At 40.4% G+C, this 14,247-nt stretch overlaps 1 protein-coding gene across 7 annotated transcripts in view; it reads right to left on the reverse strand.

Moving 5' to 3' along the window:
* PHF20 (PHD finger protein 20) overlaps positions 1-14,247 on the reverse strand; it is a 189,631-nt gene that overhangs the window by 130,722 nt on the left and 44,662 nt on the right. For all 7 annotated transcript variants that reach the window (XM_084646317.1, XM_084646322.1, XM_084646321.1 and 4 more), the window contains exons 3-5: positions 13,962-14,133; positions 13,438-13,522; positions 11,444-11,523 (exon numbers count right to left, since the gene is read on the reverse strand). In XM_084646317.1, the coding sequence (XP_084502443.1) occupies positions 11,444-11,523; positions 13,438-13,522; positions 13,962-14,133 (337 nt within the window). The remainder of the gene's footprint in view (positions 1-11,443; positions 11,524-13,437; positions 13,523-13,961; positions 14,134-14,247) is intronic.

Below are 14,247 nucleotides of genomic sequence, written 5' to 3' on the forward strand. Positions count from 1 at the left end.
TATTCACGCAAGAGTGAAACCCTTTTCAAATGCACTGGACCCGATGAAGTTACGTCAGATTCCATTTGATGAAGAATAAATTGCATTTGCCTGTTCCAAAATTTCAGTTTTGAATAACACCAGCATCCATAGGCTGTTACACAGATGTGTTTGGGGGGAAAGAAACAAAGTTTAATGTTTGTGAGTTGAACAGGGAGGCGGCATGGGGCATTTTCCACAAACTGAATTTTATGTCACTGTAGTAGCAGTCTGCAATCAAATCTTAGTAACCATTTTTCAAAAAGCTCTGAGTTCATCCATGCTTTTTTGTTGAATTCATATTCCACAGGCAACTCCTTGATATTCACCTTGCCAAAGCCCCGTGGGCATTGGGATTTACCAATCAGTATAGGCTTTTCTTTATCTCCATTCATGTTGATGCATAATTCAACAGTGATTCTCTCTTTTGAATGTTTCCCATTTGAACATTTGACATGGAGGGTTTTGCTAATGCTGCTGTCTTTTAAAAAACAGTCCAGTTTCATCCATATTATAGATTTCAGAGGGTTCATAATCCTGTATAACTTCAGCTATCTTTTGCTTCTAATCTGAAGCCACTTCTTGGTTAATGTCTCCACATTTACTGCATGCTGTACCAAAGGCAAGGCTGTGCCTCTTCTTAAACGATTCAAGTCAGTCATTGCTGGCTTTAAACTCCCGTTTTCCAACTCCGCTGCAAATTTCGTGTCTTGCGCCTTTAACATTGAACCAGAGACATTTACATGATGAGCGACAGTGGATTTAAACCACTGGTAAGTGAGAAAACTGACTTCGTTTCCAGTTTTAGCACATTTAATTTTCATTGAAGAATTTGCATTTGACACAATCAGTGAGAATTTGTGCCTTCCATTGTAGTAGGTTTTGGATTTGTGTTTTTCCAACTCCAAACTGTTTGGCAATTTCACGGCAACTGGTACAAGCTTCTAGCTGTGATACCGCTTTAACATGTTGCTCCAGTGTAAGAAACACTTTGGATTTGCATTTTTTCTTTTTCTCTTCCATGGTGAATTCTTTTAGCTTTAAACTGTAACATACAATAGTGTATACATTCATATCTTCCTTTAAAGTTCCTGTCTGTTCAAGTTCAACTTCTGGTTCATGTCGAGTATGAGGCCGTATGTTGCAGAAATCGTAATGTAAAAAAGAAAAAATATCTTTTGCTGGAAACTTTAAAGAAACAGACTAATAAGCGAAGATCAGTTTCTCCTACAGGTTTGTTTTTATGAATGAGAGTAAGAAAATGTCATCACTGGTCGCAGCTGACTGGTCGTTGCTCTTCACAGTTAAATTATAGGGCAGTGGTTTTCAAATTTTAGCGAGCTGAGGACCCCCATTTTAATTTACATTTTTCAGGGACCCCCAAGCCACCCCACTGAGCCCCAGGCCGTGCCCCACTCCACCCCTTCTCCCAAGGCCCCACTCCTCCATCCACCCTCTCTCTGTTGCTTGCTCTTCCTGACCATCACTCACTTTCACTAGGCTGGGACAGAGGGTTGGGGTGCAAGAAGAGGTACAGACTCTGGGAGGAATTTTGGGTGCAGGGTGAGGGCTCTTGGCTGGGGCAGCATGCTTGGGGTGCAGGCTCTGGCTAGGCTGCGCTTACCTCGGGCGGCTCCCGAAAGCGACTGGCGTGATCTTTCTGGAAGCAGTTCCTAGGCAGGGGCGCCAGGGGGCCTCCACATGCTACATGCCCACAGGCACCACCCCCGCAATTCCCGGGATCTGTGGAGTTATGATTGCTCTCTATAAATATATCATAGGGATAAATACCGGAGAGGGAGAGGAATTACTTAAGCTCAGTACCAATGTGGGCACAAGAACAAATGGATATAAACTGGCCATCGGAAGTTTAGACTTGAAATTAGATGAAGGTTTCTAACTATCAAAGGAGTGAAGTTCTGAAATAGCCTTCCAAGGGAAGCAGTGGGGGCAAAAGACCTATCTGGCTTCAAGATTAAACTCGATAAATTTATGGAGAAGATGGTATGATGGGATAACATGATTTTGGCAATTAATTGATCTTTAACGATTCATGGTAAATAGGCCCAATGGCCTGTGATGGAATGTTAGATGGGGTGGGATCTGAGTTACTACAGAGAATTCTTTCCTGTGTATCTGGCTGGTGAATCTTGCCCACATGCTCAGGGTTCAGCTTATCGCTATATTTGGGGTCGGGAAGGAATTTTCCTCCAGGGCAGATTGGAAAAGGCCCTGCAGGTTTTTCGCCTTCCTCTGTAGGATGGGGCACAGGTCACTTGCTGGAGGATTCTCTGCACCTTGAAGTCTTTAAACCATGATTTGAGGACTTCAATAGCTCAGACATAGGTGAGAGGTTGACTGCAGGAGTCAGTGGGGGAGATTTGTGGCCTGCATTGTACAGGAGGTCAGACGATCATAATGGTCCCTTCTGACCTTAATATGAGTTGGCACTCAGTGCAGGGGCAGCGCACGGAGCAGGTTAGGAAGGGAGAGTGCCTTAGCCCCATTGTGCCACTGGACTTTTAGCACCTAGTATCTACTGGTTTAGCTTTAGTAGCCTCCAGGAGATAGAGGGAGGGGGAGGAGTTGACGGAAAGAGAGGGAGGAGTTGATCAGCAGGGGCCATGGACCGCCTTGAGTACCCTCAGGGATGCCCAGGGATCCGCAGACCCCAGTTTGAGAAACACTGTTATAGGTGAAAATGTTCCGTGGTCTCTGCAAGTAGTCGCTCATGACAGGTGGCCCCTCTTCAGAGGTGGTCACTAAGGCAGGTTTTACTGTATTCCGATACTCACTGAGCAATAGGTTATCAGCATAATTCATTACCACACATCAAAACTCAAATACTATTCAAATATTTTTTAAAGGATAATTCCAGACTTAAACCAAATCATCTGCAAAAATGCTACTAGTACTATCAGTGTGTTTTAATTTTCTACTTGATATGGTCACCTGCCACAAAGATTACATCATGCTATTCAATTCTATGAACTGAGCTTCAAGTAACAGATTTACAAGTTGCAAGTACAAGCACATTAAAACGTAAACTTCACCAACCCCCAGTATAATGGTCTCCAAGTCTTTCTGATACAGTAACCCCAGCTAGGCTACAGCATGTCTGAATATGCTATTTGATCCAGTTCAAAAGCCACTGGCCTGACAGTGTTTTCACTTTATTACCTTCCTATCAGAAAGAATACAAACTGCCAATATCCCTTTTAATATCTAAGATATGTAACTAAGCTGTACTTGGAAGACTGTAATGTTTCAGAAAAACACTGAAAACAATAAATGGAATTGTAAAATCAAATATGGATGACATGTCAAAACTATTTCAAACTGCATAATGAAATTGTATAATGTATATCTTCCAACCCTTGAAACTGCTGATATCATTTAGCCACTAGGAAAAACTTTCCACAATAAATACAGGCTACCAAAGTAGGGACCAAATTTCAGTCTCATGATTTCACTGATCAATAAGTTGGACGATAAACATTCACATCTTTGAGAAATCTTGTTCAAAGATTAAAAAACCTGAACCCTTCACCCTCCCCCCCCAAACGGGGATACAGTAAACAGAAATAGCTGTTATAGCAAATATACTTGCACTATTGGTAATCCAAAACCTATCAAGGATAAGAGAAAATCCAACCCATTAAGTCTCAGATAAGAACTTGGAACCCCATCTTTGGATACTGCATGGTCTTTTCAGTTGTTCCAAAAGCAGACTGATGGCCAAAAAAAAAAATGTAAAGGATTCACCACCACACACCAAGTCCTTCAGATTCAAACATCTGTTATTTATGTAGCCTGCTAAGGCATGTTTCACTCTTTACAGACATAGAGCTGAAGGAATTACTTTGTTCTGAATGCCCACTGCCTACACTGCTTCATGACATAACAAGAAAATCTGGAATCCTAGCTTCCCCTTTCAGCAACAAATAACCAATGATCTGTGTGAGAATCTGCACAGCCTGTTCCCTAGCCAAAGGAACATACAGAGAAGGGTCAAAAACAGAGTCAAACTGTTTTTCCAACCTTGCAGACAATGAGTCTGCAGTCTCACGAAACAGATGAATGTGACTTTCTTGCCACCAAATCCAGTAACCCTTGATAAAAACTGATTTAACCATACAGTTCATAGATTACTCCTGGGGGAGTTCTGTGCCACTGCACAATGCAGAATTTGCAAAGAATTAATGTTCTGCGCAGAATTTCATTTTCCCCCACAGAATGGCTGCTACAGAGTTGCTGGCCGCTACCAGGTACTGTTGGATCCAGCAGAGCCCAGCTCTCCAATACAGGACATGACTAGGAGGAGGGGGAGCTGGAGCGTTCCAGGCAGCTTCAGTCCCCCGCACGTCATGAAGGAAGGAGGCAGTGGGCAGGAAACTGAACCATCCATCAGAACCCACCATCAGGCGGTTTCTCTCTCTCTCTGGATTCCTGGGCTCTGGGAGGTAGGGGATGCGGGTGTCTCGGCTGGGCGGCGCTCCGCTGCTGGGCTCTGGGGAGTAGGGGGTCAAGTGTCAAACTGGAGGGGTGGAGTTTTCCCTCAACATGTGCCCAGCTGGCACATGTGACAAACCCAGACCAAGAAACCCAACAAAAGCATAACAGAGAAACAGGAACTGGACTGTTGTAGGGGTTTCTAACTCCCTACTCTTTGGGGAAACTTTTTGTCAGTACCGTTACAGACATACTTGCTGACAGTATTTTGAAATAAATTACCAAAATAATTGAAACTAGTGTGATTATATTGTGTTATTTTGACAAATAAAATGTGCAGAATTTTAAAATATTGTGCACAGAATTTAATTTTTTGGCACAGAATTCCCTCAGGAGTAAGATTCCAAGGCCAGAAGGATCAATGTGATCAGTCTAATCCGTATAACACAGACCAGAAAACTTCCCCAAAACAATTCCCTGAACAGATTTTAGAAAAACATCCAATCTTCATTTTAAAATTGTGACTTATGAAGAACCCACCACAACGCTTCGTCAACTGTTCCAATGCTTACTTACTCTCACCATTAAAAACGTATCCTTATTTCCAGTCTGAATTTATCTAGCCTCAACTTCCAACCACTGGATCATGTTATACCTTTCTCTGCTAGACTGAAGAACCCATTATTAAATATTTATTCCCTATGTGGGTACTTATACACTGTACTCAAGTCATCCCGATCTTCTCTTAAATTAAATAGATTGAGCTCTTAGAGTCTATAGAAGGCATGTTTTCTAATCTTTTAATCATTCTCTTGACTCTTCTCTGAATCCTCTCCAATTTATCAACACACTCTTGAACCGTGGGCATCAGAACTGGACACAATATTCCAGGGCCAAACAAAGGTACAGCCTCTCTATGCCTGCGCAATATCCCCCTACTTATGAATCCCAGGATCACATTAGCTTTTTGGTCACAGCATCATATTCGGAGCGCATGTTCAGCTGATTATCCATCTTGACCCTTTAACAGCACCTGTGGGAGACCTAGTATGGGTCACACACTTTTACCCCTGGGGAAATTCTGCGCCAGTGCATAATGCAGAATTTTGCAGAAATTCATGTTGCGCACGCACAACTTCCTTCCCCCCCACTCCTCGAAATGGGCTGCAGAGTTGTTGATGGCCACTAAGGGCCGCTGGACCTGGCAGAGCTCAGCTTACAAATAAAAGACAAGGGGGTGGGTAGGGGAAGAGAGAAAGAGAACTGGAGGGTTCCCAGCAGCTGCAGTTCCAAGCATACACTGGAGGAAGGAGGCAACAGCGGGCCGGAAACTCCGTGGAAGCCTGGGACCCAGCATCAGGCTGTTTTTCCCCTCTGGATCCCTGGGCGGTAGAGGGTGTGAGCATCTGGCCTGGGAAGGAGGGGGGCCCTGCAGCTGGCCTCTGGGGGGGAGGGAGGGGAGAGTCTGGAAAGGATGGTATTCTAGCAGAACTGTATAAAGTAGCAGGCCCCAAGGCATTCCATGACATCTTGAGTAGCATTTGGGAGGAAGAAAAAATGCCACAAAACTTAAAAGATGCTATTATTGTAACACTGTTCAAAAACAAAGGCAGCGAAGCGGACTGTGAAAACTACAGAGGCATTGCTCAACTCTGTACAGTAGGGAAAATGCTAGCTTGCATTCTATTGAACAGATTTATTGCAAACATATCTGAGGAGAATCTGCCAGAAGCAGAGTGTGGTTTCAGATCAGGTCATAGTACTATGGACATGATCTTTGTCCTAAGGCAGGTCCAGGAAAAATGTTTAGAGCAGGACATGGACCTGTATGCAGTTTTCATTGATTTAACCAAAGCTTTTGATACTATCAATAGAGGGGGTCCATGGGCTATTCTGCATAAACTGGGCTGCCCAAGAAGGTTCATACAAACCATCATCTGTTCCATGACCACATGACAGTACAAGTGCTCACCAGTGGTGACTTTTCACACTCATTTGAAATCTCTAATAAAGTAAGGCAAGCCTGCGTACTTGCTCCAGTGCTGTTCAACTTGTTGTTTGCCTGTGTCCTCAGCCATGCCACAAGGGATTTGGATCAGGGGATATAAATCCACTACCGACTCAATGGCTCCCTCTTTGATCTTTAAAGCCTCAATGCCGAGACCAAGATGCTGGAGAGACTTCTCATCGAAGCACTTTTTGCAGATGACTGTGCCTTGATGGCGCATAGACATGACCTTCAGGTCATGGATAGATTTTCTGAAGCATCCCAGCTCTCTGACCTCACCATCAGTCTCAGGAAGACAGAGGTCTTGTTCTAACCAGCACCTCATTCCAACGGCCCAGTGCCAGCCATCTCCATCCAAGGCACACAGCTGAAAAATGTGGATCAGTTCAAGTATATGGGCAGCACCATCTCAACTGACAGTTTCCCTGATGAGGAAATTTCCTCCAGAATTAATAAAGGCAACCAGGTCCTTGGCTGACTGTGAACAAAAGTCCTTAACCAAGACAACATTTGTGTCTCCAACAAATTGACTCTCTCTAGTGCAGTGGCTCTAACGTCTCTCCTGTATGCATCTGAGACGTGGACTCTTTATAGACATCAAATTAAACAGCTTGAGCAATTTCACATGTGCTCCCTCCACTCAATAATGAGCATTCTCTGGAAGGACAGAGTGACCAATATTAAGGTCCCTGAAAGAGCAAACAAGACCAGTGTTGAGGAAACGTTACTGAAAGCACAACTTAGATGGACGGAACATGTCATCAGAACAGACCACCATCTCCCAAAAGAAATCTTATATGGGGAGCTGAGTCAGGGCAAAAGAAAGAAGCGTTGTCCATATAAGCACTTCAAAAATAATCTGAAGAGCAGTCTCCAGTGGGCTGGCATCAATCCCGAAGAACCTGAGCAAATGGCTCAGAACAGGACTCACTGGTGGTCTGACAACATTAGCATGTAACAGGTTTGAGCACGATCAACAAATTCATCTTCGGGCTGCAAGTGAAAGGTGCCACAGAGCTGTATCATCAAATATCATAAATACAGCCTTCGCATGCCCTTAGCGTAACAGACTCTGACTTCAGAGTCATATATGTAGCAATAGATGAGAACTGCGACAGTATCGCCATACTCAGCGATGGACTACCAACAACATTTATTGTAATCTTGTGCACAAGCTACATGTGCAGAAATTAGGTTGGAATTAAGCTAAATTACTGATTGTTGTATCTGATGACTATGATTATATAGGCTACAGAGAGGCTCAAAGTAACAGCTCAACTAAGTCTTAAATGACACTGTGACATCATAGTAACTAAACTAACCAGCACCCCTTATGCTACCACTACTTTGTATGTAACAATTCTCATGATTGTAATCACCCTGGCATGAGGAAAACTAAACACATGTCAAAAATTCTCAGCAGCAGATTACTAGGCCCAACTGTCATTGCTCTTCAATGATTCCATGGCTTCCTGATAGCTTGGACATTGGTGTTTGAAAGGCTCCTCATGGCATGGCACAGGGCAGGGGGAACAGACAGAGGAATGCACAGTAAGCCTTTAAAGCACAGACATTGGGATCCAGGGTTCTGCCCTCCCGCCCACACAGACACCCTAATACAACCCTCTAAACCAACAAGGCAATTACAAATTAACAGTCAGATTAACCACTTAACTCTGGCTGTTGTGCCCTGCTCTGGCAATGCAAACAGCTATAAATCTAGCTTAACTGGCCAGCAACTATGGCTGCTTTGGTGTGCCAACAAATCTGCTCTTACATGGTAAGAAAAAAATTAATTTAAAAATTTATGGTTGATATCTTTAAAACATCAGAAACACTGCATAGCAGATTCTTTTGCGGTTTGCTACTTCCGGTTTGTGTATGAAATCTGCTAATTTTAAAAATTCAGGAAATTGCCAGACCAAAAATACTCCATTAAAATTCAGTTAATATTGAGATTATGTATCTAATTTAAGGGTTAAAAAAATTACATATTACAAGGATATTGTAATCATCCCAAACCAAGCATTATGAAGTCAGGAAATTCAGAGTAAAGGTTATACTTATAAGAAATACACCCAAATAAATGAATTCTACCCAGTAGCGATGCCACAAGGATAAAAATCTACAAAAAAAATCTGCCTTTAAAAATCAGTTCAACCATAAACTAAAATGCCTTAATAATAATATAATATGATTATTACATGGTATTACTAGAGAGCACAGTTAAGATTGTTTGGGTTATACATTTATACATTTCTTACCTTAACATATTTGGATTTCTTTTAAGTGTAACGTTAACAGAATTTCATGGGTTTTTTATGCTTGGTTTTTCCTTAATTACAACATCCCTGTAGTATTAAATTACCGTTACATATGTTTAACCTTAAGTCTATCTTCACACAGTTCTTTTGTCTGTGAATAAAATATTAGAAGAGTATTTTTGGTCTTTGGACTCCAAGACCAACTTCCCTACGTTACTCAACCCTGAGACACCGAATGGGAAACAGATGATTTCAAGAGCTTTGAATGTGACTGGACTGTTTACCAACATCTAGATTCTTGCATGCTGTGATGATAAAAAGGTGCCATCACTGCCACACATGGGGTGAACTCTGAAAAGGGTCTCCTGGCTTACTTTGCAAGTTATTTGATTCCTACCACAGGGATGTGCTGAGGCAGTGTCATAAGAGGAAAAACCTTTCATACACCTACACAATTTTGTTCCCTTCTGCAATCAGTTTTTTTCAAGCAAAAAAGCAGTGGGAGGTATTTGTATAGCGGAAGTTTAAAAAATCTGAAGAATCCAATACACAAATGCTTTATGGCCACTCCAAGTCTGAATCCTGAAAGACTTCGGGGGAGGGATAGCTCAGTGGTTTGAGCATTGGCCTGCTAAACCCAGGGTTGTGAGTTCAATCCTTGAGGGGGCCATTTCAGGATCTGGGCCAAAATTGGGGATTGGTCCTGCTTTGAGCAGGGGGTTGGACTAGATGACCTCCTGAGGTCCCTTCCAGCCCTGATATTCTATGATTCTATGACTAGCAACAGGATTTTTCCTCTACGTAGAAAAAAATAGCAATCCAAAACGTTTGCTTGATTTTCTCTTTATCAGTCTTTTAGTTATTGTAATTCAAATGCCTTTTCCTTTACTGGAGGATTAAGTAAATTTAATGGAATCATACTTAATTCCAACTGGGGATGTTAGTTAACATATGCAGAAGGACTTAAATGACTTAGGAACCTAATTCCCCTTTTACTGCGACTTGAGCTAAGTCATTCAGGTTCTTCTGAAAATTTTACCCTTTCTCCCTAATTATGATACACTAGAACATAACCAGAAAATTTGTCCAGCACAGCATCTCCCTTACAACTACAAAAGAATGGTATCATCCAGCATCAGAGGCCACCCCCATGGTTACTGATAGGGAAAAATCTCCAGCACCAGTGCACGAGACACACATGCATGCCTTCAGAGGAATGGACGTATGTAATCAAATAAAAAATTATGCAGAACATTTCATAAAAAGATCATTCAGTGAAATAAGATACACATTTTAAATAAAATTAATCCACTTGTCATTGCAATGAAGATTCTTCCAGGATCTCCTCCTGCGTTGACAACAGAAGAGATTAGCCAACAGACTCTCGCCTGACAATTTCTGTTGGCATGACATCTGAATGAAGAACCATCAAATCTAGAATTCACTTCCTCCACAAGTCTGACAGATGCCCAGCCTACTGGCCTTCAAGTTTTGGTGCACAGCTTTTGCCTAAGGACATGACTGTGGATTATGTTTACAACCTAGAGCTGGAGTCTGACATTTTATTTGACAGTGATCAGCTAGTCAAATAAAACGATAAACGTGGTCAGGAACAACTGTGTGATGGGTATACGTTTAAAAAACAAAAAAGTTATCACAGGATATTATTAGGGCAGAGCTGATTAAAGTATTGACAATACATGACAGATATGATACAAACTTAAATCACAATCCTGTAGTGATAAATTTCTAATATTTATTTAAAATCATTTACTGGTTAAGAGTCTCGATAAAAACAGTATTACAGAACTTTTACTATAAGCCTACACTAAAAAGTTACACATCCTATTACTTTAAATTTACAAATTACAATGAGGAAAAGAGGAAGTGCTTCATTCTGCTATCATGCAGGGGGTGAAGTGGGGGGGGGGGAGGGGAGGTCTTTAGAAGTGACCCAATTCTTGTTTCTGCCCTTGGCTAAAGGATATCACTGTGAATGGCGAGGGGGAGTAACGTGCCTTATCAGACAAAAGAGATCCTCCATGGAAGAAGAATGTGGGTGAAGAGAAAAAAAAAAATGTATCTCCCTAATGCATCTATGAAGTGAAAGCTTACACCACTTAATGTAGGAGGCCCTGAATCCTCCCTCATGGAGGGGTCCTGAAGGGTAGTCGACACTGAAGGGTAGTCAGACTATAACTAGGTGAATTCTGGGCAAGTATTATATGGGATAGGAAAAGAATTATTCTTGACACATGCCCACGCCCACCCCCCCTTTTTAAAAAAAAAATTGGGCAATTTTAGCAGTTTTGTTTCTACTGATATATTACTCTTTAAAATAAGTAAGACACTTGTGCTACGTTTGAAATGACCCCCTATAAACCTAGAATGTGTCCATTTTGAATCATCCATGAATCGAAGAAAGGAGCCTTAACCAGAGATATACAACATCTTTGTTTCAAGACCTATTTCTTCTGAGAACAAGCAGCAGCAAACTTTAATATTCATGAGCCATACCATAAATTGTCTTTTTTCATTTACTAGGTTTTCTTTACCCAGTGGGTATCATATTTAGTGACAGATAAGTGTTCACTTGATGGATTTTTTACTGACACCAACATGAACAAATCAATTGAATTGTCAGATTTCAGCAATAGCTAGTCTTTTAGAATTAAATTGGAGAAAACACAACATTTCTCACCTGATCTTTGGAAAAAGCTTTGACGTGAATATTTTTGACAGTCTGAACTACTCCATCATAAAATTTCACAGTGTAAGTACCTAAAATTTGAGAACACATCCTGATTAAGAGTGTAATTTAACTTGCATTTTGATAACTATTCAAAGAATAAACACTGAGCATTCCAGTTCTAGAGATACACATCTGGTTCTAAGTAAAAATTCACTTTTTTAGGGTTACGAAAATGTTTCATTAAAGATGTCTAAAGTTTAAGGATATACATGTATGAAGGGAGAATACAGTCTATTTCTTCTAGTTTTGTCTATTAACGTAAGAATTAGTTTATTAATAAAAATCATGAGTAAAACAATTTGTCAGTACACACGAACGCATGCATGTTGGGACTGATGAAATTATTTCTCAGACTCCATGCTTTCAACTAAAAAAATAAAACAAAAGAATTAATTTTGAGACTAACCGATCGAAAGGGAATCAAAGTCAAATTAAAGAACATGAGCAATTCCTTCCCGTTTACAGTACTCACACTGGTAGTGCCAATGAAGGCAGGGCGTGCAGGAAGTAGGAACTGGCCCTGTGTGTTTAACCTGTAGGTTCTGCAATAATTAAGTGTATTTTGTAGGTGTTCCTGGAGTTTTTGCAATTGGTGATTGACTGATTTTGCTTAAGCTTTCTGCAACTGAGATGTTTTGTACTATTTTGCATCTCTCCTAAATTATGAAAATATTCCTATAGATTAAAAGAAATTTAAAATTTAAAAAAAAAAAATGTACCCCCATGTGACCTTGTTGCAATGACCAAGTTGCAAACACATTTATAAATGCCTTACATCCTGCTGAACAAGAGAAGAGCCGAGAAATTATGATGCCAAATACATCTAAACTCTGCTCCTGCATAGCAGTGTGTCAGACTCAAGTGTTTCACATTTCTACCCATTTCTCTCATATTTTAGTGACCTATATTAAGAATCATTAGGCTGAAAATTATTCTGTAACTCTCTATAATCTCTTAGTGATATCCACAGCAAATAATCTTGAGAGAGCTGTATTAAATTGTGGAATAATCTCCAAAAGAAACTGACACAAGCTTCATTGTTTGACTCTTTAAAACTGATACTGGACCATATTCTATTAGCTGATCCAGCCTACAACTCCCAAGCAGCGTTCCCTATAGTATATTTTCCAGAAAGCATACTGTAAAGGTAAAAAATTTGAATTCCAACTTCTATGATGAGGAAAATAACGCATTCTGCTGAAAGTAAAGCATACCTGATTTAAATGTAGAATAATTTAAGTTTCAACAGAAAATACATGTCTACGCTCTTTCCCACTTTTATGTATTTAATAGTGGGCCTGACACACTCATCAAGAATACAGAGATAGTTTTGGTAGAAGAATGCTTTGTGCATGTCTGAAAAAGAAAATAAACCTCAGACCGCTGCATTTCAAGGAAGATGAATTCAGCAATACATAATATGGTCCCAGATATTTAAAAAGACCTTTGTATTTTATTTATTTAGCCTGTGTCTTCCAAATATAGAAAAAATACATTAAGGGTGAAAGCATTAATGTGAATCTTAGAGAAATAATTTCTTTCATCGAATTGGATCCTCTCATTTAAGACAAAAAGATTATGTTGTGCCTGTTCTCTGCTGCCAGCACTTCTTTAGCAATTATGTGAAGTAGCTTTAAAAAAAAAACGTAATTGCTTCTCCTCCCCCCCCCTCCCCACAAGTTAGGTCATTTGGCAGCTCGTGCTAGCCACTGGAGGAAAAAAACAAAACAAAAATAACCGCACAACATACCCACTTTACGTATCAACCATATTTAATGAGAAGTTATAGAACAGAACTAACTTTTTCATAAAATTAACACACTGTAGTGTAATGACTTTTCTTTCAAGAGATGTGCCATGTTCTCTGGAAGCATGAGGAAATTCTGAACACAATGGAAGTTACCCAGTTATTAAGTACAACAAAATGAATAGCTGTGACTTACCATCCTTGTTAACAGAAGTGACTCTGGCGGGATAAAAACGACAATCAGACCAGCAAGCCAATACCTGATCGTTTATACGAAATCCCTACAAAGAGAAAATAAAACAATTTATACTTCCTGAATTAGAGAAACAAAATTAGGAAGATTTAAAATATACTGCTTCATAAAAACACTAGAACTATTTATTTGTTAAAAGTAAAAAAGCAAAAATGAAAAGAACACCCCATATCCTTCAACAGGCAGCCACTGCAGCAGCACTTGTGCACAAGAACGAACTTACTTTGGGCTAGATATGTAAAAAAGAGAAGTTCACACCATTCTATTGAGACTGTAAGCTCCTTCAGGCAGGGACTGTTTCTTCCTCCATCTGTACCACACCAATGACATTGTCAGCACTCAGCTATAATAATAATCACAAATTATATCTGACCACGTATTCAGGGACCTTAATGGGTTTGGATGAAGACTTTGTACGTAACTAGCTGAATAATGGGAATTCATTGAATACACTGTTTTCAACTTACACCACATCCATCTTCCTCATGTAACCCCTCTTTCCGTAGCTGTATCTTCTCTAAGGGACGCAGATAAGGACTGTCCCAACAAAACCATTCATCATATCGGTGATTCCAGCGTTTGAAATGGATAAGCACTTTTCCTTCTTCATAGTCAATTTCTTCAATATGAGCTGGATACCTATGGAAATAAAGAGTTCACTAAAATAACTCTGGTGAAGAATAAAATGAGATGCCTCAAAAATTAGTAGGATTATTACAATAAGGCCATACATATATCTAGTGGTTCTGCTGA

Source organism: Lepidochelys olivacea (assembly GCF_965140295.1).
Source record: "Lepidochelys olivacea isolate rLepOli2 genome assembly, chromosome: 13".
Lineage (NCBI taxonomy): Eukaryota > Metazoa > Chordata > Testudines > Cheloniidae > Lepidochelys > Lepidochelys olivacea.